The 23,874-nt window shown below is 45.1% G+C and overlaps 1 protein-coding gene across 1 annotated transcript in view; it reads right to left on the reverse strand.

Moving 5' to 3' along the window:
- Positions 1 to 19,716, reverse strand: part of PRKAG2 (protein kinase AMP-activated non-catalytic subunit gamma 2) — a 454,044-nt gene extending 434,328 nt beyond the window's left edge. Inside the window, exon 1 of the mRNA XM_044293639.1 lies at positions 19,280 to 19,716. Within this exon, the coding sequence (XP_044149574.1) occupies positions 19,280 to 19,372 (93 nt within the window). The 5' untranslated portion in view covers positions 19,373 to 19,716. The remainder of the gene's footprint in view (positions 1 to 19,279) is intronic.
- Positions 19,717 to 23,874: the final 4,158 nt, after the last annotated feature.

Here is a 23,874-nt window from a genome sequence, read left to right on the forward strand (position 1 = left end):
AAAAAAAAAAAAACGGAACGGAGGCCGAGAAAAACATGAGGCCTAATGTGTGCATGAGGCCTAATGTGCACGGAGGCCACAGCTGCAGGAGAACGGTGGTCTGCTTATCTACCAGTAATGATGGGATAGATCTCTATGCATGGTACCCATAATTTACATGCAGCGATCGAGTACACAACCGCCGGGAAAGAAAGCGTTCCTTCCTGACAATTGCCTTCTCGTTAGTGGAGGTGAAGTGTTGTATTTACATGCATTGATCACCTCCCCAGTATGAGAACAAGCGATCGCTCCTGCTATCACTCGTCATCATACAGCTGCATTGTTTCTGAGCAGCAGAGTACTATATAGACAGCACAATCTGCTGCCCAAAAATGATAATTTACGTGTCTGCATAAATGATTGTTTCACCCGATGAACAAGAATTTAGCTCATTCACAGGTGATCTGTAGCACCTTTAGAGAGGCAGATTATCGAGAATCGGCATTCGCAGGAACGTTCATCCCCGATCGGGTAGCGTACTCCCACCTTAATGCTCTGTTCACATTACACTTGGATTATTCGTTTTGTGTGTGTCACAGATGGTGTTGCAGAAAGCTGGAACTTATAAATAAACATCCGACTGGCTTGATCCCAAACTAAGGAGCATATGGGTGAGCCCTATAAAACCCCTAGAGCTCTCCCTGACTGCTATGCCCATGCAAAGGTCTTTACGGTAGACGATTGCATGTCCACGTACCTCATACTATGTGACACCTGAAAACCCTATAATAGTGAGGGGACACGACCACCGGCTCCCTGCACTGAATAAGGACGGAGTCAGGGTCACCTAGAATCAAGCCAGCAAGGAAACACAAATAAAGGAAACAGACTTATCTGAGGAAGCAGCCTCCAGCAGTGAACACAATCCAGGAAGAAGTATAAACCGCAAAGTGAGGCAGTATGGGAGGGAATATAAAGAGAGACAATTAGTGTAAATAGGTGACAGCTGGAAGAAGGAAAGGAGATGACAAAGTGAAACCAAAACAAAGAACTTCTCACAGAAGTGGCGGTGACAGTGTGTTGGCCAGCAATTTCTTTGTTAGGTCTTGGGTTCAGGTATGGTTTTACATTGAAGCCTAAGAACTAGCTAGGCCTCTCCTTTCAACCACTATACCACGTGAAAACTGTACGTGTATGTGTCTTTAATTTTGCCAAAATTTCCAAATTACCTAAAAAATATGTATAAAGTATTATAGAATCGCGTAAGCTATTTTATTGAACATGAAGTCCATATTTTTCTACAAATAAAATATTGATTGTATTGACCACACGTAGTGCCGGATTTTGTTACAAGTTACCCCAAAAAATTTTGTGTGTGATCGAGTCCTCTACATGGAGTGACTTCAAAAAATATATCCAAAAAAACATCCATATGTTTTTTTTTTGTTTTTTTTTGTTTGTTTTTTTATAAAGAAAATTACATAGAACATTCACATATAGGCTGTTAATACGTGATAAAAAAAATGTTTGATGGTAGTGAGCAGTGACCTTTTAAAGAGGTTTTCCAAGTGTTTTATACTGATGAACTATCCTAAAGATCAGTGAGGGTCTGACTCTTGGCACCCCAGTGATTATCTATCCACTGAGAACCATGGTGTCCTCACGGCTTATCGAGCACAGCCCTGACCACTGGCTAGAAGCTGTGCTTGGTATTGCAGCTCAACCCCATTCATTTCAATCAGACTTAGCTGCACTAAGGCCGTGTGACCAATGAACGTGATGTCACTGGCCCAGGGTAAGCTGCAAGGAGGCAGAGGTGCTCACTGGAGTACCACAGTCTCTTCAAGATGTTGATCGGCAGGGTGCTAGGAGTTGGACCCCCACTGATCTGATAGGTCACCAGTATAAAACACTTGAAAAACCCAGTTAAGGCCCCAGACAACCTCAAAGTGTGTGCTTATTAAAGGGGTTGCACATACCCATAATTTCACCCAGGCTGCCCCCCTCATTTCATGCTCCAATGCTCTCCCTTGCCCTGCGCTGGATCGCGCAGGGCAAGGGCTCTTTTATTTACAATAACACAGTGCCGGGTGGGGGCTTCCACCCAGCAGTGTGTTCGGTGATGTCACCGGCTCTGATGGGCGGGCTTTAGCGCTGCTCTAGCCGTTTTACAGGCTAGGGCAGCGCTAAAGCCCATCCATCAGTGCCGGTGACATCACTTGGCTCACTGCTGGGTGGAAGCCTCCGCCTGGAAGCCCTAAGGAGAGCCCGGTTCGTCACCGGAACTCCAGAAAATGCCTTTGTCCTGACCGATTCAGCGCAAGGCAAAGGAGAGCATATATTCATAATTATATTTGTTTCAATTTTCCATGTCACTATCTGTATTTAAAGGAAATAACAAAAATCATGCAGTTTTCCCACTGATCACTAGGCCTAATAATATGTCAAGACTTGAATGAAAAAATGAATAGAGGGAGGCTGCATATGCGCGTTGCGCTCTCGTTCACTTTGGGGCCCCGTTCTAGAGATGAGCCCAAAAATTATTTTAAAAAAAGTCAATATACATAAAAACTTGATTTAAACAATAGGTCATTTTCAGACGACACATTTTCTTTAAAGGATAGGCTCACTGAAAAACCATTTACAGTTCCCATAATTTGTGCCGACAGTGAGTTAAAATGAGTTGCATTAAATTTGCTGCAGAATAAGGTCTCATGCACACGATCGTATGTAAACACGGATGTGCAAAAAAAAGGGTGATTTCCGTGTGTCGTCTGTGTTGAATCCGTGTTTTTTGCGGATACATTGTAACAATGCCTGTCCTTGTCTGCAAACGGGCAAGAATAGGACATGTTCTATTTTTTTGCGGAACGGACATACTGGAACATACTGGAACGGAATTCACATGGAGTAACTTCAGTTTTTTTTGTGTGGACCCATTGAAATGAATGGTTCTGCATATGGTCTGCAAAAAAACGGAACGGACAGGTAAAGGAAATAGGTTCGTGTGCATGAGCCCTTAGGTTCAGGATACTACTGTTTTTCATTCTTATCTCTGAGTTCCATCTCAAGAAATTCTCTGCTGGTTAATTATTAGCATTAAAATGAATGGGACTAACAAAAACCATCAGGTAAAAGCACCCAGCAGACCCTGGAAAGGCTGTATTGGACAGACTGATTTAACAGGTGATTGTCTGGAAGGAAACGTTCCTTCCCAGCAATTGTCTGCTCGCTAGCTATTACATACAGCAATCTTCTCCTCAGTATAGGGAGGAGCGATCGTTATGCCATCGCTCGTCCCCATACTGAAGCCGAGCCTGCAAACAATGATTTTTTTAACGCGTCAAAAGATTTGGATTAGCCGATGAACATTCAAGTGCAGTATTAGACTGTCAGATGATCGCTAAAGAACATTACTCTTTAGGCTGAGTTTACACTTCAGTTATTTCATCAGTTATTTCTATCAGTTAGGGCTCATGCACACTAACATGCCGTGTTTTGCGGTCCGCAAATTGCGGATCCACAAAACACAGATGCAGCCCTGTGCCTTCCATAATTTGCTGAATGGAGTGGGCGGCCCATTATAGAAATGCCTATTCTTGTCCGTAAAACGGACAAGAATAGGACATGAGCTATAATTTTTGCAGGGCCACAGAACGGGGCAACGGATGCGGATAGCACATGAAGTGAATGGGTCCTCATCCAAGAAGCAATATATGCAGTTCGGATGCGGAACCAATGCGCCTTTATTGTGAGCCAAAACTATTAGTGAAGCCTACACAGAGATCAGGTATAATGAGAAGATCTGCACCTGTTCTGTGTCTTTGACCCGCACCTGGTTTTGGCTCACAACAACTGATGGAAATAACTGACCAAATATCTGAAGTGTGAACTCGGCCTTAGCGATCATCTGCCGAAAAATCGGCTGGTGTAATCCAGGCTTTACGCCCTTTCATTTAAATATGAAAAGCTCTCCCAATATGTTCCCTAAATTACACGGCGAATGGGACTTAACTGCCTGTTATCAGCATTGCTGAGGGCCCACTGCTGATCAATGTTTTGTGATGTTTCTTAGTAACAACCCATAAAACATTGTGGTAGGAAGACATTTACATTCTCAGGCCTCTTGCACACGACCGTGTGTCCCTGTGGCCGCATGCAGTACTTTTAGTCCGGCCGCCTCTCGGCGTGCGCTGCTGTGCTGCCGCCGGAACTCCGCCCCCATTATAGTCAATGGGGACGGAGAGGCAGTCCGGGGGCACACGTGAACTAGCGGCAGGACGGATCCGACAGGCTGTTCACCCGCCGAAACAGCCTGCCGGAGTCCCCTGCCGCTAGTGTGAAACTAACCTTACTCATGTATTGTAATTCTTCATATTGCTTCCTTTGCTGACAGGAATATTTTTCCCATCACTTTTTTCCTGTGTCTGTGAAAAAAATAAAAAAATAGATGTGTCCATTATTTTATTTTTAAGCCTGGAATTAGAGATGAGTGAGTTTCTCAAAAATTTGATTTGGCCGGTTCGCCAAATTTTCTGAAAAGATTCAATTTGATCCGAAGTAATTAGTGGTGAATCGCGCTAAAAACAGCTATTTCCTGGCTGCAGAGAGCCTGTATAGTGGTGTAGAACACTGTGCCTTGCAGTAACACACATAGGTTTTCTGCTGTGGTAGTGAAACAATACTGTGAGTCAGTATGATACGCAAATGGCAGGCGTTGCTCTTAGAATCACTGCACACTTCACTTATTAGGGCAGTTATGGGGCCAAAACTGACCAAATAACTCAAGTGTGAACTCAGGTATAAAAGAACCGTGTAGAGGCCCAAGATCCTGCTATAGCGTGAAAGAGCGCACTTCTTTTACACCGTCGTCAGCGGATTCCACATAGATGTCTACAGAACCTGTTCTATTAAAAGCTTATACAAGTAGAGCCCCCTGACAGAGTGGAGAGGGTCCAGATGGTAAGTCAGCCGGCACTCTGTGTATATAGTGAGCGGTGCGCGCAACCAGGGTCGGAGTCCCATCAATCCAAAAACAAAGGAGACCGGCACTCACTATATTAGATGCAACAGCTTGACAAAGACTTGTGTTTGAGTCGAAACGCTTAATTTTGTTCTTACATGTGCGCATCAAAAGGTTAAAAGTTGCATCCAACATAACGAGTGCCGGTCTTCTTTGTTTTTAGAGTGGAGAGGGTGTCAGCAGTAAGTTTGTGTTGATTATTTTGCCCTTCCTCTGATCCGTCAGAACAATAACCCCCAAAAAAAACGGATCCTATCTGTTGAGCATCCACCTTCACTCGGTCAGCATTTGGTCAGTAATCCATCAGTATTGCTAATGCCCAAACAAAACAGGAGTGGATCCAAAACAGAGATGACACGTGAATAGAATATTTGCATGTCTTCTGTGTTTTGAACCCACTCCTGCTTTTGGCTACCAAATCATAAGCCAATTCTGATGTGACCATACAGGCCTTACAGCTGCTACACAGACAGGATCCGTTGTGTGTCTCATTTTTCCTTCCTTCTGACAGATCAGAAGCAGGGTCAAATAAATGATGGTGTCAACGAGGCCAAAAAGGCAAAATAGTGGCCCAGTCATGAAGTAGGGGGGTGGAAACAGCATGAGAAGTCCACAGAGTGGTCCAATGACATAGTGTGGAGGTGGCAGCAGCATCAGGAGACCACAGAGTGGCAAGGTGACATAGTGTGGAGGTGGCAGCAGCAGCATGAAGAGGCCACAGAGAGGCAAGGTGACATAGTGTTGAGGTAGCAGCAGCATCAGGAGATAACGGAGTGGCAAGGTGACATAGTATTGAGGTAGCAGCAGCATCAGGAGACAATGGAGTGGCAAGGTGACATAGTATTGAGGTATCAGAAGCATCAGGAGACCACAAAGTGGCAAGGTGACATCGTGTGGAGGTGGCAACATCAGAAGGAGCCCACAGAGTGGCAAGGTGACATAGTTTGGAGGTGGCAGCAGCATCAGGAGACCACAGAGTGGCAAGGTGACATAGTGTGGAGGTGGCAGCAGCAGCATCAGGAGGCCACAGAGTGGCAAGGTGACATAGTGTTGAGGTAGCAGCAGCATCAGGAGACCACAGAGTGGCAAGGTGACATAGATTTGAGGTAGCGGCAGCATGAGGAGGCCACAGAGTGGCAAGGTGACATAGTGTGGAGGTGGCAGCATCATCAGGAGACCACAGAGTGGCAAGGTGACATAGTGTGGAGGTGGTAGCAGCAGCTGCAGCATGAGGAGGCCACAGAGTGGCACAATGACAGAGTGTGGAGGTGGCAGCAGCAGCATGAGGAGGTCACAGAGTGGCAATGTGACATAGTCTGGAGGTGGCAGCAGCATCAAGAGACCACAGAGTGGCAAGGTGTGCATATGTTGACGCAGGGCCGCGGTGCCAACATTGGTACCCTAGCCACGCTTCACCTTCTGCCCACAGATTCGACAAATGGCCATGTTTACCTCCTCCGCCCGGCATAACAAAAAACTGCCACACTGCTGAGTAGGTGATTTTATCCCCAACACTCTGCCTTGACTGACTGCTACCGCCACTGCCTCGATGAACCCCTGCACCACTACTTTCCGGCCCTGTAGGCTCCTGCGAAGCGGGTGGTCTACCCTGGGCACGTTTGGTTCCCAACCTCCCACTGCAGCCACCCTGTTGACTCCCGATCACGCTACCGACTTGCTGGCTCCACCGTTGCCTCACGCGCAAGCTACCACCCTCTTCTCCCGATGATGATGAAGCCCCTCCTTCGTCACCCGGCTCCCAATTGTGATCGGCTACATCATCATCGAGTACTGTCTGCACATCACTGATGTCCTTCTCAACGGTCTCTGAGCCAGGAGCCTGACCAATCGCAACCCCAGCTCCCACGGCACTCTCCTCATAACTGCTTGCCCACCTGCCGGAGGAAGCGGCGGATGTCTTCCGGATCTTGGCTGGGCAGTAGCTGCTGACTTTCCTCTAGTAGCTCGTTCTCACTGTATAGTGGAGCTGAGCCCACAGCATATAGTACTTCTCTGGCTGAGGGAACAGAAAAAGACAGAGGCCGGTTGAGTACAGGGGAGGGCACAGGGCCTGCTCCTGTGCCATGCCAACTAAGGGTTGTGTCTGACGAACCCACTGACTCTTGGATGGGGGTGTCTGATGTCACTTGCGACAAAGTCGAAGATCGAGTCAAAAATTCAAGAAACGCTGGGTTGCTGGTCAAGCCACGAGCGATAGCTGACACTGGGAGCTCAGGCCTCTCAACGTGACCCCTACTAGCATGCCCCCTTACTCTGCTGCGACCTGTGCCTGCGCCAGAAATATTTAGGTCTGTGCCCCTCCCCTGTGCAGGGCCTGTTACTTCTCTGTCTGACATACTGTTAGATCAAATACGTAAATAAAAAGGAAATTAATACACGCCAAAAAGGGCTATAATTTTCTCACTTCACCACACAACAGCTAAGCCCCTCCCCCCCCCCACTAATACACGCCAAAAAAGGCTTTAGAACGTATAACTGCGGCCGTGAACGGAAAATAAAGTTGTTTTTTTGCCACTAATACACGCCAAAAGGGGCTTTACTTTTCTCACTTCACCACACAACAGCTAATAAGCCCTTTTTCTTTTTCCCCACTAATACACGGCAAAAAAAAAGGCTTTAGAACATATAACTGCGGCCGTGAACGGCAAATAATATATTTTTTTGCCACTAAGCATTACAACCATAGATGCCCTCAGTGTCCCCCATAATTTGCAAGTATAAAATACCCCTTCTTAGTGCCCCCCGTAGATGACCCCATAGTACTCCTCTCCCCCTTCCCCATAGTACCCACCATAATGTGTCCCAGTATAAAATGCTACTGTACAGAGCCCTCCATATAAAATACCCCTTCTTTGTGGCCTCAGTAGATGCCCCAATAGTGCCCCCAATAATGTGGCAGTAATAAGTGCCCCCAATAATGTGGCAGTAATAAGTGCCCCCAATAATGTGGCAGTAATAAGTGCCCCCAATAATGTGCCCGAAAAATGTGCCCCCAATCATGTGCCAGTAAAATGTGCCCCCATAGATGCTCCCCAATCATTTGCAGTAACAAGAGCTCCCCCAATCTTGTGACAGTAAAAAAAAGCACCCCCCCATCATGTGCCAGTAATAAGAACCCCCAATAATTTGCCAGTAATAAGAGCCCCCCATCATGTGCCAGTAATAGGAGCCTCCTCCCTTATGTGCCAGTAATAAGAGCCCCCTCATCATGTGTCAGTAATAAGAGCCCCCCATCATGTGCCAGTAATAAGAGCCCCCCCATAATGTTCCAGTAACAAGAGCCCCCCCATCATGTGCCAGTAATAAGAGCCCCCCATCATGTGCCAGTAATAAGAGCCCCCCATCATGTGCCAGTAATAAGAGCCCCCCATCATGTGCCAGTAATAAGAGCCCCCCCATCATGTGCCAGTAATAAGAGCCCCCCATCATGTGCCAGTGATAAGAGTTCCCCCAATGTGCCAGTTAAAGTAATTGTACACATAAATAAATAAAAAACACTTATACTTACCTCCATGTCAGGCCTCTTCCGGCCTGTGTCCCGCTCTGTACGGCTCAGGAGGCGCGAATAGATATGAGCACCACACACAACTATCCTTGTTGTCCCTTCTCAGATATTCCAATAAACCAGTTTCCTGGGGCTCATCCAGGAGACAGCGCTCATCCCCTCCCCCTATCACCTCCCCCAAGTCTCTTATCCCTTCCTTCCCTACTCTCTCTAGTAACGTGTTTCTAGTGTTCTACTAGTTCTAGAGTGTTGAGGCCTGTTACAACGAAATTTCAGTAACTCCGCTTACTTTAATTGAGCATTGAAACAATTAACTCATGTACCAATTTGCACTATTTTCAGCTTTGCTCTGCCGTGATGACCTTATGCACTGACACCATGAGTTTATTTCCTCTGTTGTGCTGTTTATTTCTCCTTACATTGAAAACAATAAACAGATTTTGAAAATAAATCAATTAATTTGACTTCACTTCGCTAGCGGTATTATGTAGTCATGGCATGGCGGTGTTATCCAGTCATTATATTTTCAAAAAACATAGGCAGAATTTATTTTATTCAATCTCACCCCCACAAAGAATTTGTTTCCCATTTTGAAATGCATGATATGGTAACTTAAATGGTGCCATTAAAAATACTATTGGTCCCACAATAAACGAGCCCTTATCCGGTTACGTGAACGATAAGATAAGATGAGATTAGATAAGATGAGATAACACTGTTAAACCTTATGGTAGGGAAATTGCAATGTTGTAACAGTAAAAAGTTATGGCAGGGAATAAAAAGTGAAAACATGAAAATTGACTGCATCCATATAGCGGCTCTCTGGTCTGTACCTCTTTCAGCTGGCCTGTGGGGAGTACTTACCCTTCTGGCTTTCCGCTGATTCAGTGGTCTTTTGCAGACAGCAGAAAACATACAGTCGTGTACATGAGCCCTTAGGCCTCATGCACACAAATGCATTTTCTTTCCGTGTACGTTCCATTTTTTTTGTGGACCGTATACGGGACCATTCATTTCAATGGGTCCGCAAAAAAAACGGAAGTTACTCCATGTGCATTCCGTTTCCATATATCTGTATTTCCATTCCGCAAAAAAATAAAACATGTCCTATTATTGTCCGCATTAGGGACAAGGATAGTACTGTTCTATTAGGGGCCAGCTGTTCCGTTCTGCAAAATATGGAATGCACACAGACATTATCCGTATTTTTTGCGGACCACAAAATACATACGGTTGTGTGCATTAAGCCTTATACTGTGGAGGTGACCGCTGCAGGTAAATACAGCAGTGATGGTCAGTTCAAAGTGTTCGCCAGCGAACACATGCGGGCTGCCATCTTTAGTAAGGTAGACTCACCCGTCCGGCGATGCACAGGTAAGCCCTTACCTGTGCCTGTGCCGGGAGCCGGTCTGAAATCAAATGCAGTCACCGGGAGCAGGCAGTTCCGAGAACAGCCCGATGAAGGCCCCCGTCGGCTGTTCTCGGAACTGCCTGCTCCCGGTGACTGCATTTGATTTCAGACCGGCTCCCGACACAGGCACAGGTATCGCCGGACAGGGTAAGTATACCTTACTAAAGATGGCAGCCCGCATGTGTTCGCTGGCGAACACTGCGAACTGACCATCACTGAAATACAGCTCTTCACCTCCACTGAACGAGCAGTCGACTGTTGGGAAGAAACGCGTCCTTCCTGACAATCTGCTGCTACTCGGCCCGTGTAATTGTGCCTTTAGGGCTGCGCTGTAGACCAGTTTAGTGGCAGGAACTAAAATGCACAGACGGCAGCTTCTTACAGAACTAGAAATTTCAACACTCACCATTTATTTCGTAATACCAATCAAGAGATACAGGATCTGGCTCGAGTCCAACAAATGTGGAAAGAGGAGTCTGAAAAGCCTAGTGTTTTGCCTGTGCTTGCAACAGCAGTTTGACTGATTCTGTGACAACTGCTGGCTTCATCTGATCTCAGAGTGGACACAGAAAGCAGTCCGTGCGCTAACTTTAGTATCATCTACTACAATGTGTGTCACAGACGGCCTTCTGCTAAGTCTTCCTGGGATCGACGGTTCTTAAAGGGGCTTTCCAAGATATTGATATCCTCAGGCTAGGTCTTCAGTAGTGTTGAGCGAACTAGTGTTTCAAGCTTGGCGTACAAGGTTTGGGTTATCTAAGAATTCCATTATGGATTCCGCTACCACGGACCTTAAGTTATGGTCTGTGGTAGTGGAATCCATAACGGGATTCTTAGATAACGCGAACCTTGTACGCCGAACTTGAAACACAAGTTCGCTCATCCCTAGTCATCAGTATCTCATTAGTGGGGGTCCGACACCGAAGACCCTCACCGATCAGATACTAATGACCTATACCGAGGATAACCCCTTTAATTTATTGGGAAATCCCTCACTTCAACAGTATTACGATACAGTCACACAGTCAGGATTCCTGATGCTGTTTTGCAAGCCAAAATCAGGAGAGGAAAATTCAAAGGACAGATACAACTTCTCTTTTTTGACTTCACTCCTGGTTTTGGCTTCCAAAATTGTATCATGAAACCTGACTGTGTGGCGATACACCAATTCGTTATAAATCCCATACATCTGAATAAGGCTTGCAGAAATCCATACACGTGCTGCAGTACCAACCTAAGGCCTCATGCACACCATATCCATTTTGTCGTTCGCAATTCACAGATCTACAAAACACTGATACCGGCCGCGTGCATCACGCCTTTTTCCCTTCCGCAGGTCTCCTGCACTATGTTACAAATGCCTATTCTTGTCCGCAAAAATGACCAGAATAGGACATGTATTTTTGTGCAGGGCCTCAGAACTGATATACGGATGCGGACAACACATGGTGCGCTGCCTGCATCTTTAGCAGCTCCATTGAACTGAATGGGTCTGTATCCAATCTGCAAAAAATGCAGGTCTGCTGTGGACAGAAAATACGGTCGTGTTCATTGGGCCTAACTTAGACATATGAAAAGCACTTGGCACGCTTGACTTGAAGCATCAAGACCACTGGCACCTTGACCGCAAATTGTCTATATGCATACAACACGCAGGGGGAATAAAGTGGTTTTGCGGTAAACTACCCAAAAACATAATTAAGGACACGATGACTAAAAATGTGAGGTATTCTGGCAGGTTCGGGAGACCAAGATGGTGGTGACAGGTTCCTTTTAAAGGGGTTTTCCGTAGAAGAAGAAGCAAGTTCAGTCGACTGTTGACATTTTCTGGTGGCATTGTGTGACTCGCAGGCAGGAAGGAGAATCGGTTCAGTTTTGGCAAAGTAAGTTGGTTATTTTGCCCTGTATGGGTGCTTGAGGGGGCATTTTGGGTCTCAGAAAACTCTTTTAGCGTCTTATTTACACACCGCAAACATATTTGGGGGCTTTGTTACAGATTCTGCAGTGGGGCCCAGAAGCTTCAAGTTTTTTGTATATCTGTTGAGGCATACTTCATCTTCTCTACATCAGGCCTATACTGAGTCAATTTGCATAATGACTCAATGAGAACAATCCTGGTTTCCATGACACTAACCCTATTGTGCCAGTAAGACAGAAAACCATGGGATCATTGTATTTCTATCAGTCTCAAGGCCCAAATCACATACAAAAAATATTCTTCTAGTAGAAATAAAATAATCAAAATGAAATAAAAATTGTACAAAGTCATCTTTACTGAGACACATAGATATCGCCCGTATACCAGATTAATATTATATTCTTATCATTTGAATGCAAATATGAAAGAACTGATGTTTCTGTAGTTGCAGGAGAAAGGGAAGTTTGATGTTTGTCAGTTCCTCATAGACGAGCTTTCTGTGCCTAATTGTGCTGGACTGGAACTGCAAAATGTCTATCAGGGATAAGGTTTCTGGCGGCTTTCATCGACTGTCATCCTGTTAAATTATATTAATCTGCTCCTAATGTTATATAATGTGATTGACTCCTAGCAATTCCAATTGTAATAAATCATTCACAGCCAAATATTCCAACTCAATGCAGAAAGAATGCAGCCTGACAATATGCTCTGATGCAGAGAAATAGTTATACTGTATGGTCTTCTCAGAACTGTCTGCTTACGTGAGGCATGTTTGGGCCAAGTTTAGATATTGCAAAAATCCATAGCAAACTACAATAATACATGGGAATATGGTTTCCAAAACCCCAGTCACACACATTGCCTATATTTGGTACATATTAAAGAGATTGCTGAACTGTGGCATGCATACTGGGTTGCAACTTGCCATAGATTTGTACTGCAGATACACAGCTAAGGCTCCGTTCACACTAGCGTTTTTGCTGGATCCGGCAGGGCTCAGCAAAAACACTTCCGTTACTGATAATACAACGTCTGCCTCCGTTATGAACAGATCTGGTTGTATTATCTTTAACATAGCCAAGACAGATCCGTCCCCATTGACTTGAAGATTGCAGCGCTTCAACTTTTCCCCGCTCACGCCAGGTCTAAAAAGGTAGGCATGGGCGGGGAAGGGGACGGGCCGGCAGGCCCCTCTCATTTACCATTTTCTACGCCTGTTTTAAGTGTAGAAAATCCTCTAAATGTAAGACAGCTAGCCGGCGCCTCTACATTACTGCGGCTAACTGGTCTAAAACGGCCTTAATAGATGTGCCCCTATGTGTGTAAGTTACCATAACCCCTTACCAACATGTGCCGTACATGTATGGCGCATGCCGGGTCTTCAAAGATGGAGCCTGCTCTGGTGTTTTACACAGCAGACCCCTGGAGCTAATGTCTGTGATTGACAATAACACCGATCACATACATTTTACCTCTCAGAGCCCGCAGTCAGTTGTGATCACGTCATCTGAGAAGCTTTTCCTTGAGAGCACTGTACTCCTGGGGCCTGAACACCTCCCCCATGAAGAGATCGGGGAAGTCATGTGGGACTTCCAAAAACGGATTAAAACTCCCATAAGATGCAATGGTAATTCGTGGTCAATAATACACACCAAACATGCCCAGTTTATGGGTTTGAGGAAAACTGGTGACAGAACACATATGTCATCCGTGTTGTGTCAGTGGTTCTCACTGACCATCGGTAGGAGATGCTCTGAAAATTCCTTTTCAGCCTGGAGGCGCATGTGAATGATGCCCAAAGTGCAAAAAATGGACACAAGGACCAAACAGGGACTCTTCACGGATAACCCACTGACCATCTTGTCGCAGACATCATGGAGACAGCTGTGTGAACAAGGCTTTAAGCTCTAGGTACACAAATTTGCTTTGGCATTTTTTAGCCACGAAACAAATGCCACGAAAACTGCTGGCAGGTTTTTTGCTGGCAGGTTTTTTGCATATCGCATTTGTTTTTAGAGGTGTTTTTGCGTTAACAACATTCAATTGTGGGTTTTTTTCCCAGACATTTATCTTCCTACAGAGGCAAAAATGCTCACATACTGAAGAAAGCTTTTAAGCAAAAACCACATTTGCAAAAAAATATCCCAAAAGGGTGCAGAAAATCTCCCCAAAAATATGTGATTTTGTAGTTTTCTCTCCTGAATTTCCAGGGAGTGTTCTGATTTGAGTAAGCATGGTGTAATGCTTCATTTCTCCTGTGGGGGCGCTGCAGAAAAATTGAAAACTTCCTGCCGGAATTCTCTACACATTACAGCTGATGACTGACAAACCCTGACACGTTGTGATCTGCTGATTGTCAAGGGACCATTTTAAGAATTGTACATGGATTCACTGAGGCATTTTTTTACGTATTGCATGGATGAGATCTGTTGAGATCGCATCCACTTCGTTGCTATTGTAAAATGCTGCAGATTTTCCTCGCTCCTCGAGCTGGGTTCTTTCAATAGACTGATGTTTATTTTTAGTTTTTTAAGATTTTTTGGAAATTGCCTAAATAGCAATCCCTAATATAATATTGTTATCATGTTAAAGGGTTTTTCTGGGAAGAAAATATTTGTGTTCCTTCCTCAGGAAAGGTCATAAACATCTGACTGGTAGGGGGTCCGACACCCAGTACCTCCACTGACTAGCTGTTTGAAGAGGCCACCATGCTCCAGTGAGTGCCGCAGCCTCCTCACAGCATGCCACGGTGCAATTCAATATATACTGCCTCTACTTGGTATTGCCGCCTTGGCCCATTCGCTTGACCAATGAAGTGACCAATGAACATGACGTCACTGGGCTAGGAAGACGCCGCAGCAATCACTGGAGCACTACGGCCTCTTCAAACAGATGCTCGGCAGAGGTGTCGGGAGTAAGACCTCCACCCACTCCCTGGAAAGCCCTTGTTAAACTAGTAATACACATAAAATATTTGATGAAAGACTGTGACAATTTTGTCTGGATCAACTGCCAGTCTAATGTGTATCTCACTCATCCCCCATATTGAAGTAACATAGCCATTCATCTAGGCCAAAAGTACATGTTTATTAGGTAAATGTGACGTTGTAGCCATAGCCCAAACAATTGTGGCAATGTTCTAAAAATAGCATGAATGGCCGAGGGAAATGTAAAATTCCTCATGTTGCCCTGCAGATCCATCAGCAGACAATAGGCTGCTGTTTATGAGAGCCTGTGTCTGCTGAGGAGTCTACAGGACAACAGTGGAGAACATCAGAATACTTCCACAAGGAAACTAAGCTCTTCTGATTATACTACTGTGCAATTCCCAAATCTATTATTTACAGAGGACGTATCATGTCCTGAAGAAACGGTGGCCACCCCTGCCTGGCTGTATCCACCAATCCACAGATTCCGGTTCTATTATTTATTTTTGCTAGGCCGCCTGGTGTCCAAGCAATCGCGGCTAGTATTTTCAGCATCCAGTATGCTGTTCAGGTCCTGCACTGTCAAGGGGGCTAAATCCTCAGCATGGAGGGACCCAGAGCTGCGACTCTGTCCAATCAGCGCACACAGCATCAGGGCTCTGGTTTTCTCCCTGTTGAAGATCTTGACTCCCATGATCTAAATGACATAGGACATGAGAGGCTGGTAAAAAGAAAACACAACGCCAGAATCTGTGGAGGGGCAGCTACAGACAGGTAATGGAGGCCGCCTTTAAATGAGCTCTAATGATTGAGCTTCAGTATACATGCCTATAGTATATTCTCAATGTCCCCATACACATTATTGTATTGTTAGCTGAACCTGCAGAGAAGAATGGGTGCAGCCAGAAGTCTAATGTGCAAAAACAAAATAATGCACCCAGATAGAAACGCCAAATTGCTGCAAAACTCGGCATGATGCAGTTATGTAAATGATCACGGCTGTGGTCTGATTACACACTGGGTCTTGTCACAAGAGATTTTTAAATTGCCTCCCCTACTGCCCTATTAAAAGGCTCTCAGAAGGTACTTTTGGGTAGTGTACATCTTGGTGAGAGATCGTTGACTGCTAGACATGCCTCTACAACACACTGAGAGCCATTGTGCCCAGCTGACAGACCTTTAGAGGGGGTGCATCATTAGACTGACAGAAGCAGGATAGTTGTTTCCACTAATTGCCCCCCATCTAGGACGTTCTTACCTAGGAGGTGTTGGGAGCAGGGCATGTACACACGGCAAACAAACTCCGGATGGCCCAGTAGACCACCAACAGAGAGGATCGTTTAATCCACCAACAGGCAAAGCAACTCTCACAGTTTTGTTGTCCACCATCCAGGCACAGGTGGCATCTTCATTACACACCCCTGTCTCTGCCTGAACCATTTCTAGGTGCTTAGCAGGAGGAAATTTGGTGTCATGGTGCCCATCATGTTTCCTGCCATTGCCAACCAGCCACCGTCACCTTTATTCGCATTGTTGTTATAAATGAGAAACCCGGACTGAAACCACATAGTCTTTAGCAGCGAATCCAGGTTCTGTTTGAGATTTAACATCGGTCGGGTTTTAGTATGGAGGCCTCGTGGTGAGCACTTCACTCCTGCCTTTGTTATGGAGTGACATACTGCCCCAACTGCTGGTGTGATGATTTGGAGAGCCATCACATATGACAGTCAGTCACCCCTAGTAGTGATACGAGGGACACTACCAGCTCAGCAATATGTGCAGGAGATCCTGCCACCACTTGTGGTGCCTCTCATGGCTGGGCTTCCAAATGGCATCTTTCAGCAGGATAATGCTCGCCCACACACAGCAAGAGTTTCCCAGGAATGTCTCCGGTCACCAGATTTATTGCCAACTGAGCATTCATGCAACCAACTTAGCAGTGTGCAGGATCTACAGACCCAACCGCAACATTTGTGGGCAAATGTGCCACAGGATAAAATAAGGAACCTGAATGCCTCCATGCCCAACCGTATATCATCTTGTATCCAGGCTAGAGACAGCCTAGAGCTTCCTTTCAATTGTCCAGTTTTCCCTAATAAATGTATTATTTTGCTGAAATATTGTAATCACTTCCATATATCATTATTACATTCACACATAGAAAGTTTCATGATTCCAACAGCTACTTCTTTTTTTTTTATTATTTCTTTTTGTCAATTATTGTAAATGTCAAAAGCCGATGAGAAATGCAACAAGTTGTAATCAGTGCAAACAACAGATCATATAAGCTTTACAGGTTTAGAAGGGGATGCTACTGTCAAGCTGTAGGTTTTATGAACATTGTTTTCCTAACTTGTGCGATAACCACTATGAGCATGGTCAGTGGAGCACACAGAGAAGTAAGGGCCCCATAACAAGGATCAAACCAGGCCCTCTACACAGGACAGAAGGGTTTCCGCCTAAACCTCTTTCAATGACCCTTGGGCCACTTTTCCACTGCCTTCTTTGCTAAAAGTTGTTTCTTTAGAGTTTAAAGTCCTGACTAAGTTTTCACCCCGAGTTGAAGAGGAGATAATCCCAACTAGGACTGGGCCCCCTCTTGCCCTGGGCCCCATAGCAGTCGCATGGTCTGCCACTATGGGCAAGAGGGGGCCCAGGGCAAGAGGGGGCCCAGTCCTAGTTGGGATTATCTCCTCTTCAACTCGGGGTGAAAACCATGGTCCATGTTCACATGGATTCCAATTCTGGCCAATCCAATTGACTCATAATTGGGCAGTCAGATATTAGCTAGGGTTCCAGTTTTTTTCACACCAAGAAGAGTTCTGTAGTCTATAATTTTCTTGCTGTCAAAAATACCCTTGAAGGAAAGCAAATGATGCCACCAGGAACAAAGCCTAGGGTGTTTCATAAAGAGTACTTCAATGAGATTATTATATTCAATTATTGTTATTGTAACAGTAATCTTCTGTTCGCAGCAGATGTTATTCAAAAACAGGCATTTTGCAGAATGTCAGATTCACTAAGATTCACCTGATTCACAGTTAAGGCTACTTTCACACTAACCTTGTTAGAATCTCGCAGGCAGTTCCGTTGCCGGAACTGCCTGCCAGATCCGGAAATCCGTGTGCAAACAGATATTTTTTTTTCCGGATCCTTTAGACTTATGCAATAAAATACCGGATCCGTCTTTCTGGTATCATCCAGATTACGGGATCCGCTATTTAATTTTTTTCAAAGCTAGAAAGAACTGCGCATGCGCAGACTGGAAAGCCGGATCCGGCGATGCGGCAATTTCCGGAACACTTGGTACCGAATCCGGCATTAATACATTTCAATGAAAATGAATGCCGGATCTGGCAAGTGCGGTAGTGTTCCGGGATTTTTGCCGGAAAAAATACAGCAGCATGCTCCGGTATTTTGTCCGGCCAAATACCGTACAAGGGACGGAACGGAAGACATTCTGGAGCATACTGAACGGATTGCTTTCCATTCAGAATGCATTGAGACAAAACTGATGTGTTTTTTTCTGGTATTGAGACCCTTTACCGGATTTCAATACCGGAACAGAATAACGCTAGTGTGAAAGTATCCTTACAAGCTAAGTTCTAGCAGTCTGTAGTCTGCAAAGGAGACACTACTATAATAAAGCAGTCTATATCCTGCATATTAGACTGGCAGGAAAAGCCTTGGTACCCTGCTGTACTGTCAAACCCTATCAAAGGGATCAGCAACCTTCGCCACTCCAGCTGTTGTGAAACTACAATTCCAAGCATGCTACATTCATTTCTGTGAGAGTTCTGAGAAGAGCAGAGCAAGTATGCATGCTGGGAGTTGTAGTTTCACAACAGCTGGAGTGCCGGAGGTTGCCTACCACTGCCCTATTGCATAGTCCAAATTCACACTGCTCAATATGAGGACTATCCTAAAATTCAATGAACCCACAAACACGACCTTATCCAAGCGTGGATCTTCAATTTTTGTTATAGACGTTTTCACTATCGGATAAGGTCATATTCTCTTTAGGACAGTCATCATATTGAGCAGCGCGAATTTGGACTATAACGCTTTGGACAAAAAATTTGACAATATTTTGGTTAATTTGCTAGCGCCGATTGACTGATACACATTCACCGATTTTGTTTAATAAAATCTTTTTACATACGCAGTCGTATGGCCCTTCTGCCAGTGGCAGCGGTTTTATTAATAAACCTCTATGACTGAATTGCAGGTACTCTATACAAGATCCATAAACAGCAAGATGATAAAGTATGTGACAAAACAGGCCCACAGTGTTCTGTCGGTAACTTCCACAAACATGAAACTGCTTTCTGAGTCATGCTATGCTTCAGAACTGCGAGATCCACATTTTTTGTCACACACAACTGTAAAAAAAAAAAGATCTGCGGCCACCTGTGAAGGAAGCCCAGAAGATAAGGAGGAGGCCAGATGTGCAAGAGCAGACACATGCAGAGTCCTCACATGGGGAGATACTTACAGGTATATGAACCCTCAGCATCCTCCTCTTCTGGCTGCTGGTCTTTTTGGAAAGCTCCTTCTTCTTCTTAGTATCCATAGCTGTGCTTCCCATTCTTTGATCTATCTCCACAGAATTTTGGACAACTTGTGGCTGCCCCTGATAACCACGGTAGATGTGGAGAACTGCCAGTGTCTATCAAATGCCAGAGTGAGAGGTTCCAGGTGACTAGTTGCAGCTTAACCAGCAAAGAAGTACATAGTCCTTCATTTTGGAGAATGCAAACATGCTGGCAGCAGATCACGCCCCTCTGTGGAGCAAGTGGACCTCACCCTACCCAGTTGTGAGAGTTCATGGAATAAGCAGCCCTTGGGGATCAGCATGCACTAATCAGCTCAGGACTGTCACTTCCAGTGTGTACAGATCAGAAGCACAGTCCTGTAAATCCGTCCCTCTCACTGAGGGGTGGTGCCACACATTTCCTACATCTGACAGACGCCAAAACACGCAGCTCAGCCATGGGCTCCACACACAGGAAGTGAATGCAAGTTTCGTATCAGTGAATGCAGAAAGCAGTAGCCTGGGATCCTAGTTTATTACTGTGCACTTCCAGCAATGAAAATCTTCCATCTGCTGCGTCACCGTCTACCGGAGAACAATCAGCTCTGCTTTAACCCTATCGTTTCTGGTAGTCTACTGCAACATGTGCACCGAGATCACGTGCAAGCCTATAATAGGCCATCAGATTAGAGCAGGACATAAAGACCGCATCTTTGAGGAGTCCAGCCTCTTATCCAGAACAGATTTCCTGTAAGGCCCCTTTCACACGAGCGTGACGGATTGGCTCAGGGTGCGTTCAGGGAAACTCGCACCATTTTGCAAGCAAGTTCAGTCAGTTTTGTCTGCGATTGCGTTCAGTTTTCAGTTTTTTTCCACGAGAGTGCAATGCGTTTTGATGCGTTTTTGGGAAGATTGCTGCTATCTATAGAGACAGATTCAGGGAGGACCACCAAGTGGCCCAATGTTGTAGGTGGGTCCAAACTAACAGAAGGTGCGGCAATACAAGTAGATGGGGCCAATACAAGTTGGCTGGGTCAGTAATACCATAATGCAGCACAGATAACCATCCCACAGAACCAAATACCACAGTGCAGCACAAAATACCTTCCCAGAAGCTTGTACCTCTGTGGTGGCCATCAATAGCTGCCACGTTCTGTCCTCCTCCAACCGTCTGTAATATGTATATGGCACAGGGAGCTTAGGTGGTGAGATATGGGCCACAGCACCTAGCTAGCCCTACCTTCAGCATGCTGGACTTCCTCTAATAATGACCACTATAGTTCCCCAGTGGTATGTACCTGGACAGCAACAGTGAGGAGGCCTGGGGTGGCCTTATGGGTATCGGCCCACTAGGAAAATTCTCTGTAGGCTCTATGGCCAGTCTGCCCCTGACTTCAGGACTGTGCCTGCTGTATACATTTGTGACCCCTGTCATCTATTCAGTAAAGTAGAGACCTTGGGGGTCAATTATTATCCAGAAATCCTATATTAGGGCGTATTTCTGGTGCAGATTGCGGCGCAAAGGTTATTTGCTCCACCGTCTGCGACTTTTCACTGCTCACACTAGGTCTAAAAAAAGTGGGTGTGACATGGGCGGGGAAGGGGACGGGCCAGCAGTTTTGGGCGTAGAAAATAGTCTGAATGTAAGCCAGCAAGGAAGCCATCTTACATTTAGACTGGCACTGGGTGCGCCAAACTTATGTAGGGGTCTGAGCCTCTTAATAACTTCACCACCAAAACGCCGGTCTTATTAAATGACCCCCTTTATTTTGCTATAATCAAGAAGGCCTGGTCTGTGGTTTCCATTCCTGATTATCATTATCTACCTTGAAACCCACTGCTCATTCCTTCTTAACATCAAAGGCACCCCAGCCACCACCAGGTAGGAGACCTCAAAAGTCCAGGGTAGGCCTCAAGAGGAAGAAGAGTTGCACCCCTCCGTTCACTGCCTGTGCGGCCCAGGAGAGTGCTACAGCAGCCACTGGGAGGACTGCCACCACCATTATTGCTGCAGCCATCACCAGGCATATCCTCTCCACCTCACGCCTCCCCTGAGGGCCAGCGCTCGGCAGAAGTTATAGGAATCCACACAATGAGGTCACAGAACATAGATAACGCACATAGTGATTGTTCAATAATTAGTGATGTCATAGCTGTTGGCTAAAAATGACAGTCACCACACATAGATTATAAACATTACATCATAATGCTTACAGTGATGTCACAATACAGAAATAATAAACATAGCATCATAATAATACAAGAATAATACAAATCAGATTTTTGATAACTTCGCTCATCTCTAATGATGACGTTTTCACTTCCTGGCCTCATCAAATAAAGTGCAGAAGGGAGCAGTGCTTCTAGGTGTAATGGCAACGCCCCCATTGCTCCTAGAGGCTCATTTATTAAATTTTCTTAGGCTACTTTCACACTTGCGGCAGAGTGATCCGGCAAGCAGTTCCGTTGCTGGAACGTATGCCAACAGATGGCATTTGTAAGACTGATCAGGATCCTGATCAGTCTGAAAAATGCCTGATCAGTCTGAAAAATGCATTAAAATGCCGGATCCGTCTTTCTGGTGTCATCCGGCCAAACGGATCCGGCATTTATTTTTTTCACCTTTTTTTCGGCATGCGCAGACTGGAAGAACGGATCCGGCATTCCGGTATTTTGAATGCCGGATCCGGCACTAATACATGCCTATTAGGCAAGTTTTTTTAGCCAGAGATATTTTCCGGTATAGAGCCCCTGTGACGGAACTCAATGCCAAAAAAGAAAACGCAAGTGTGAAAGTACCCTTAGCAGTGCGGGCACTTATGAACATGGGACCAACACAGATGCCTTCAGCTGCCAAGGGCACGTGTACCAGAACAGCCAGTATCATAGGTACAAATCTGCTGATAAAAAAAAAGTCTGCTCTCTTGCAAAATAGCACCACACCTGTCCACAGGTTGTGTGCGGTATTACAGCTCAGCTGCAATCACTTCAATGCCAGATGCAACCCAGGGACAGGTGTGGAGCTGTTTTGGGAATATAACAGCCATGTTTTTCTAATCCTGTACATCCCATTTAATAGTTCTCTTACTAGTTAGTTTGTATCCTGAAAATAAATGTTATCATCATAACCAGCATCAGTTTATTTGAGGTATAAGCTCCTCTTTTCTTGTTGTCAGGGGACTTTTCAGCTTTTCCCCCCTTGTCTGTGTGATACACTAATACAGCCTCTGAGCATCTGTGATATAATATTGCACCATAAATGCCTCCACCTAGTGGACGTGAAGGGAACCTGCAGCTTACAGTGCTTTCATCACAACTACAGTTTGTCTGAGAATCTGGCGGGATCACAAGAGTAATTGAAACTTATCCGAATAAAGAGCCGGAATTTTCTCTGCTGGTGACATTGGCTGAGCAATCTGCAAATCCTTCCAGTTCGAGCTTGCACATCTGGATGCTGTCAGCAGGTGGCGCTGGAGAAACTATGTTTTATGAACTGTCAAGATTTTTTTTCTGCTCATCATCCTTAACCCAATCATCACCAGAGAACTGTGTATGAATCAGAGGGATTCCAATCACACAAACAAGGTATGTAGTTAAACATTAAGAATAAATACCATTAGGGCTCATGCACGCGGCCGTAAGTATTTGGCGGGCCGCAAATCGCGGCTCTGTAAAACATGGATCCTGCCCGAGTGCATGCCTCCATTTTTTTAACTCCTGCAGAAATGTCCTATCCTTGTCTGCAAAATGGACAAGAATTGGGCATGTTCTATGTTTTTTGCAGGGCCACAGAAAGAAAGCGGGTCTGCTGTCCACATCTTTTGTGGCCCCATTGAGATGAATGGGTCTGCTTCCCAACTGCAAATAATGCAGATCAGATGCAAGTGAAAGTAAGCCCGTGTGCATGAGCCCTAATATTGTGAACAATCAGTGCAAAGTTTGGTTATTTGTTTTCCTATGTATACCCGTACAGATCTAGCTAATGTATATGGCAGGATTTTTTTTTTACAAAAATTATATATATATATATATATATATATTTAATGGGTATGAGACAGGGATGACTATCAATATATATATATATATATATATATATATATATATGCTCAGCGTCCCACTAGCTTATGTGGGAACTGCAAAAACTTTTTGTTGTCTTCTGTAATATCATGCTGCATTATACTACTGTGTGAAATCCTTTTTTACCAGGCTGTCAGGTGCACTACATACATCCACCACTAGATGGGGATAGCACCACAGTATGAATACGACAGTTCAGGCCTAGTTAGGAGAGTTGGGAAGATGTAGTGGTTAAGTACAGGAGTGTGGAGGAGGCAGGAGAGGTCTCCTCTCCCCTCAAGCTGTTTCTCTTTGGCTCCAAGGCCCAGGGGAGCCATAGATGTATCTCAGAACTAAGCCAGGAAGGCAGGGTCAGAAGAAAAGTCTCTATTTTACCCTTCACTCTTCTGGAGTAGCAAGTGAATCTTGGTCAACTTTTATTGTTGGACACAGACAAAGGAAGGACAAGGCGCCTTTTTATCCAGGTGTAGGATTTATTA

Source organism: Bufo gargarizans, chromosome 5 (assembly GCF_014858855.1).
Source record: "Bufo gargarizans isolate SCDJY-AF-19 chromosome 5, ASM1485885v1, whole genome shotgun sequence".
NCBI lineage: Eukaryota > Metazoa > Chordata > Amphibia > Anura > Bufonidae > Bufo > Bufo gargarizans.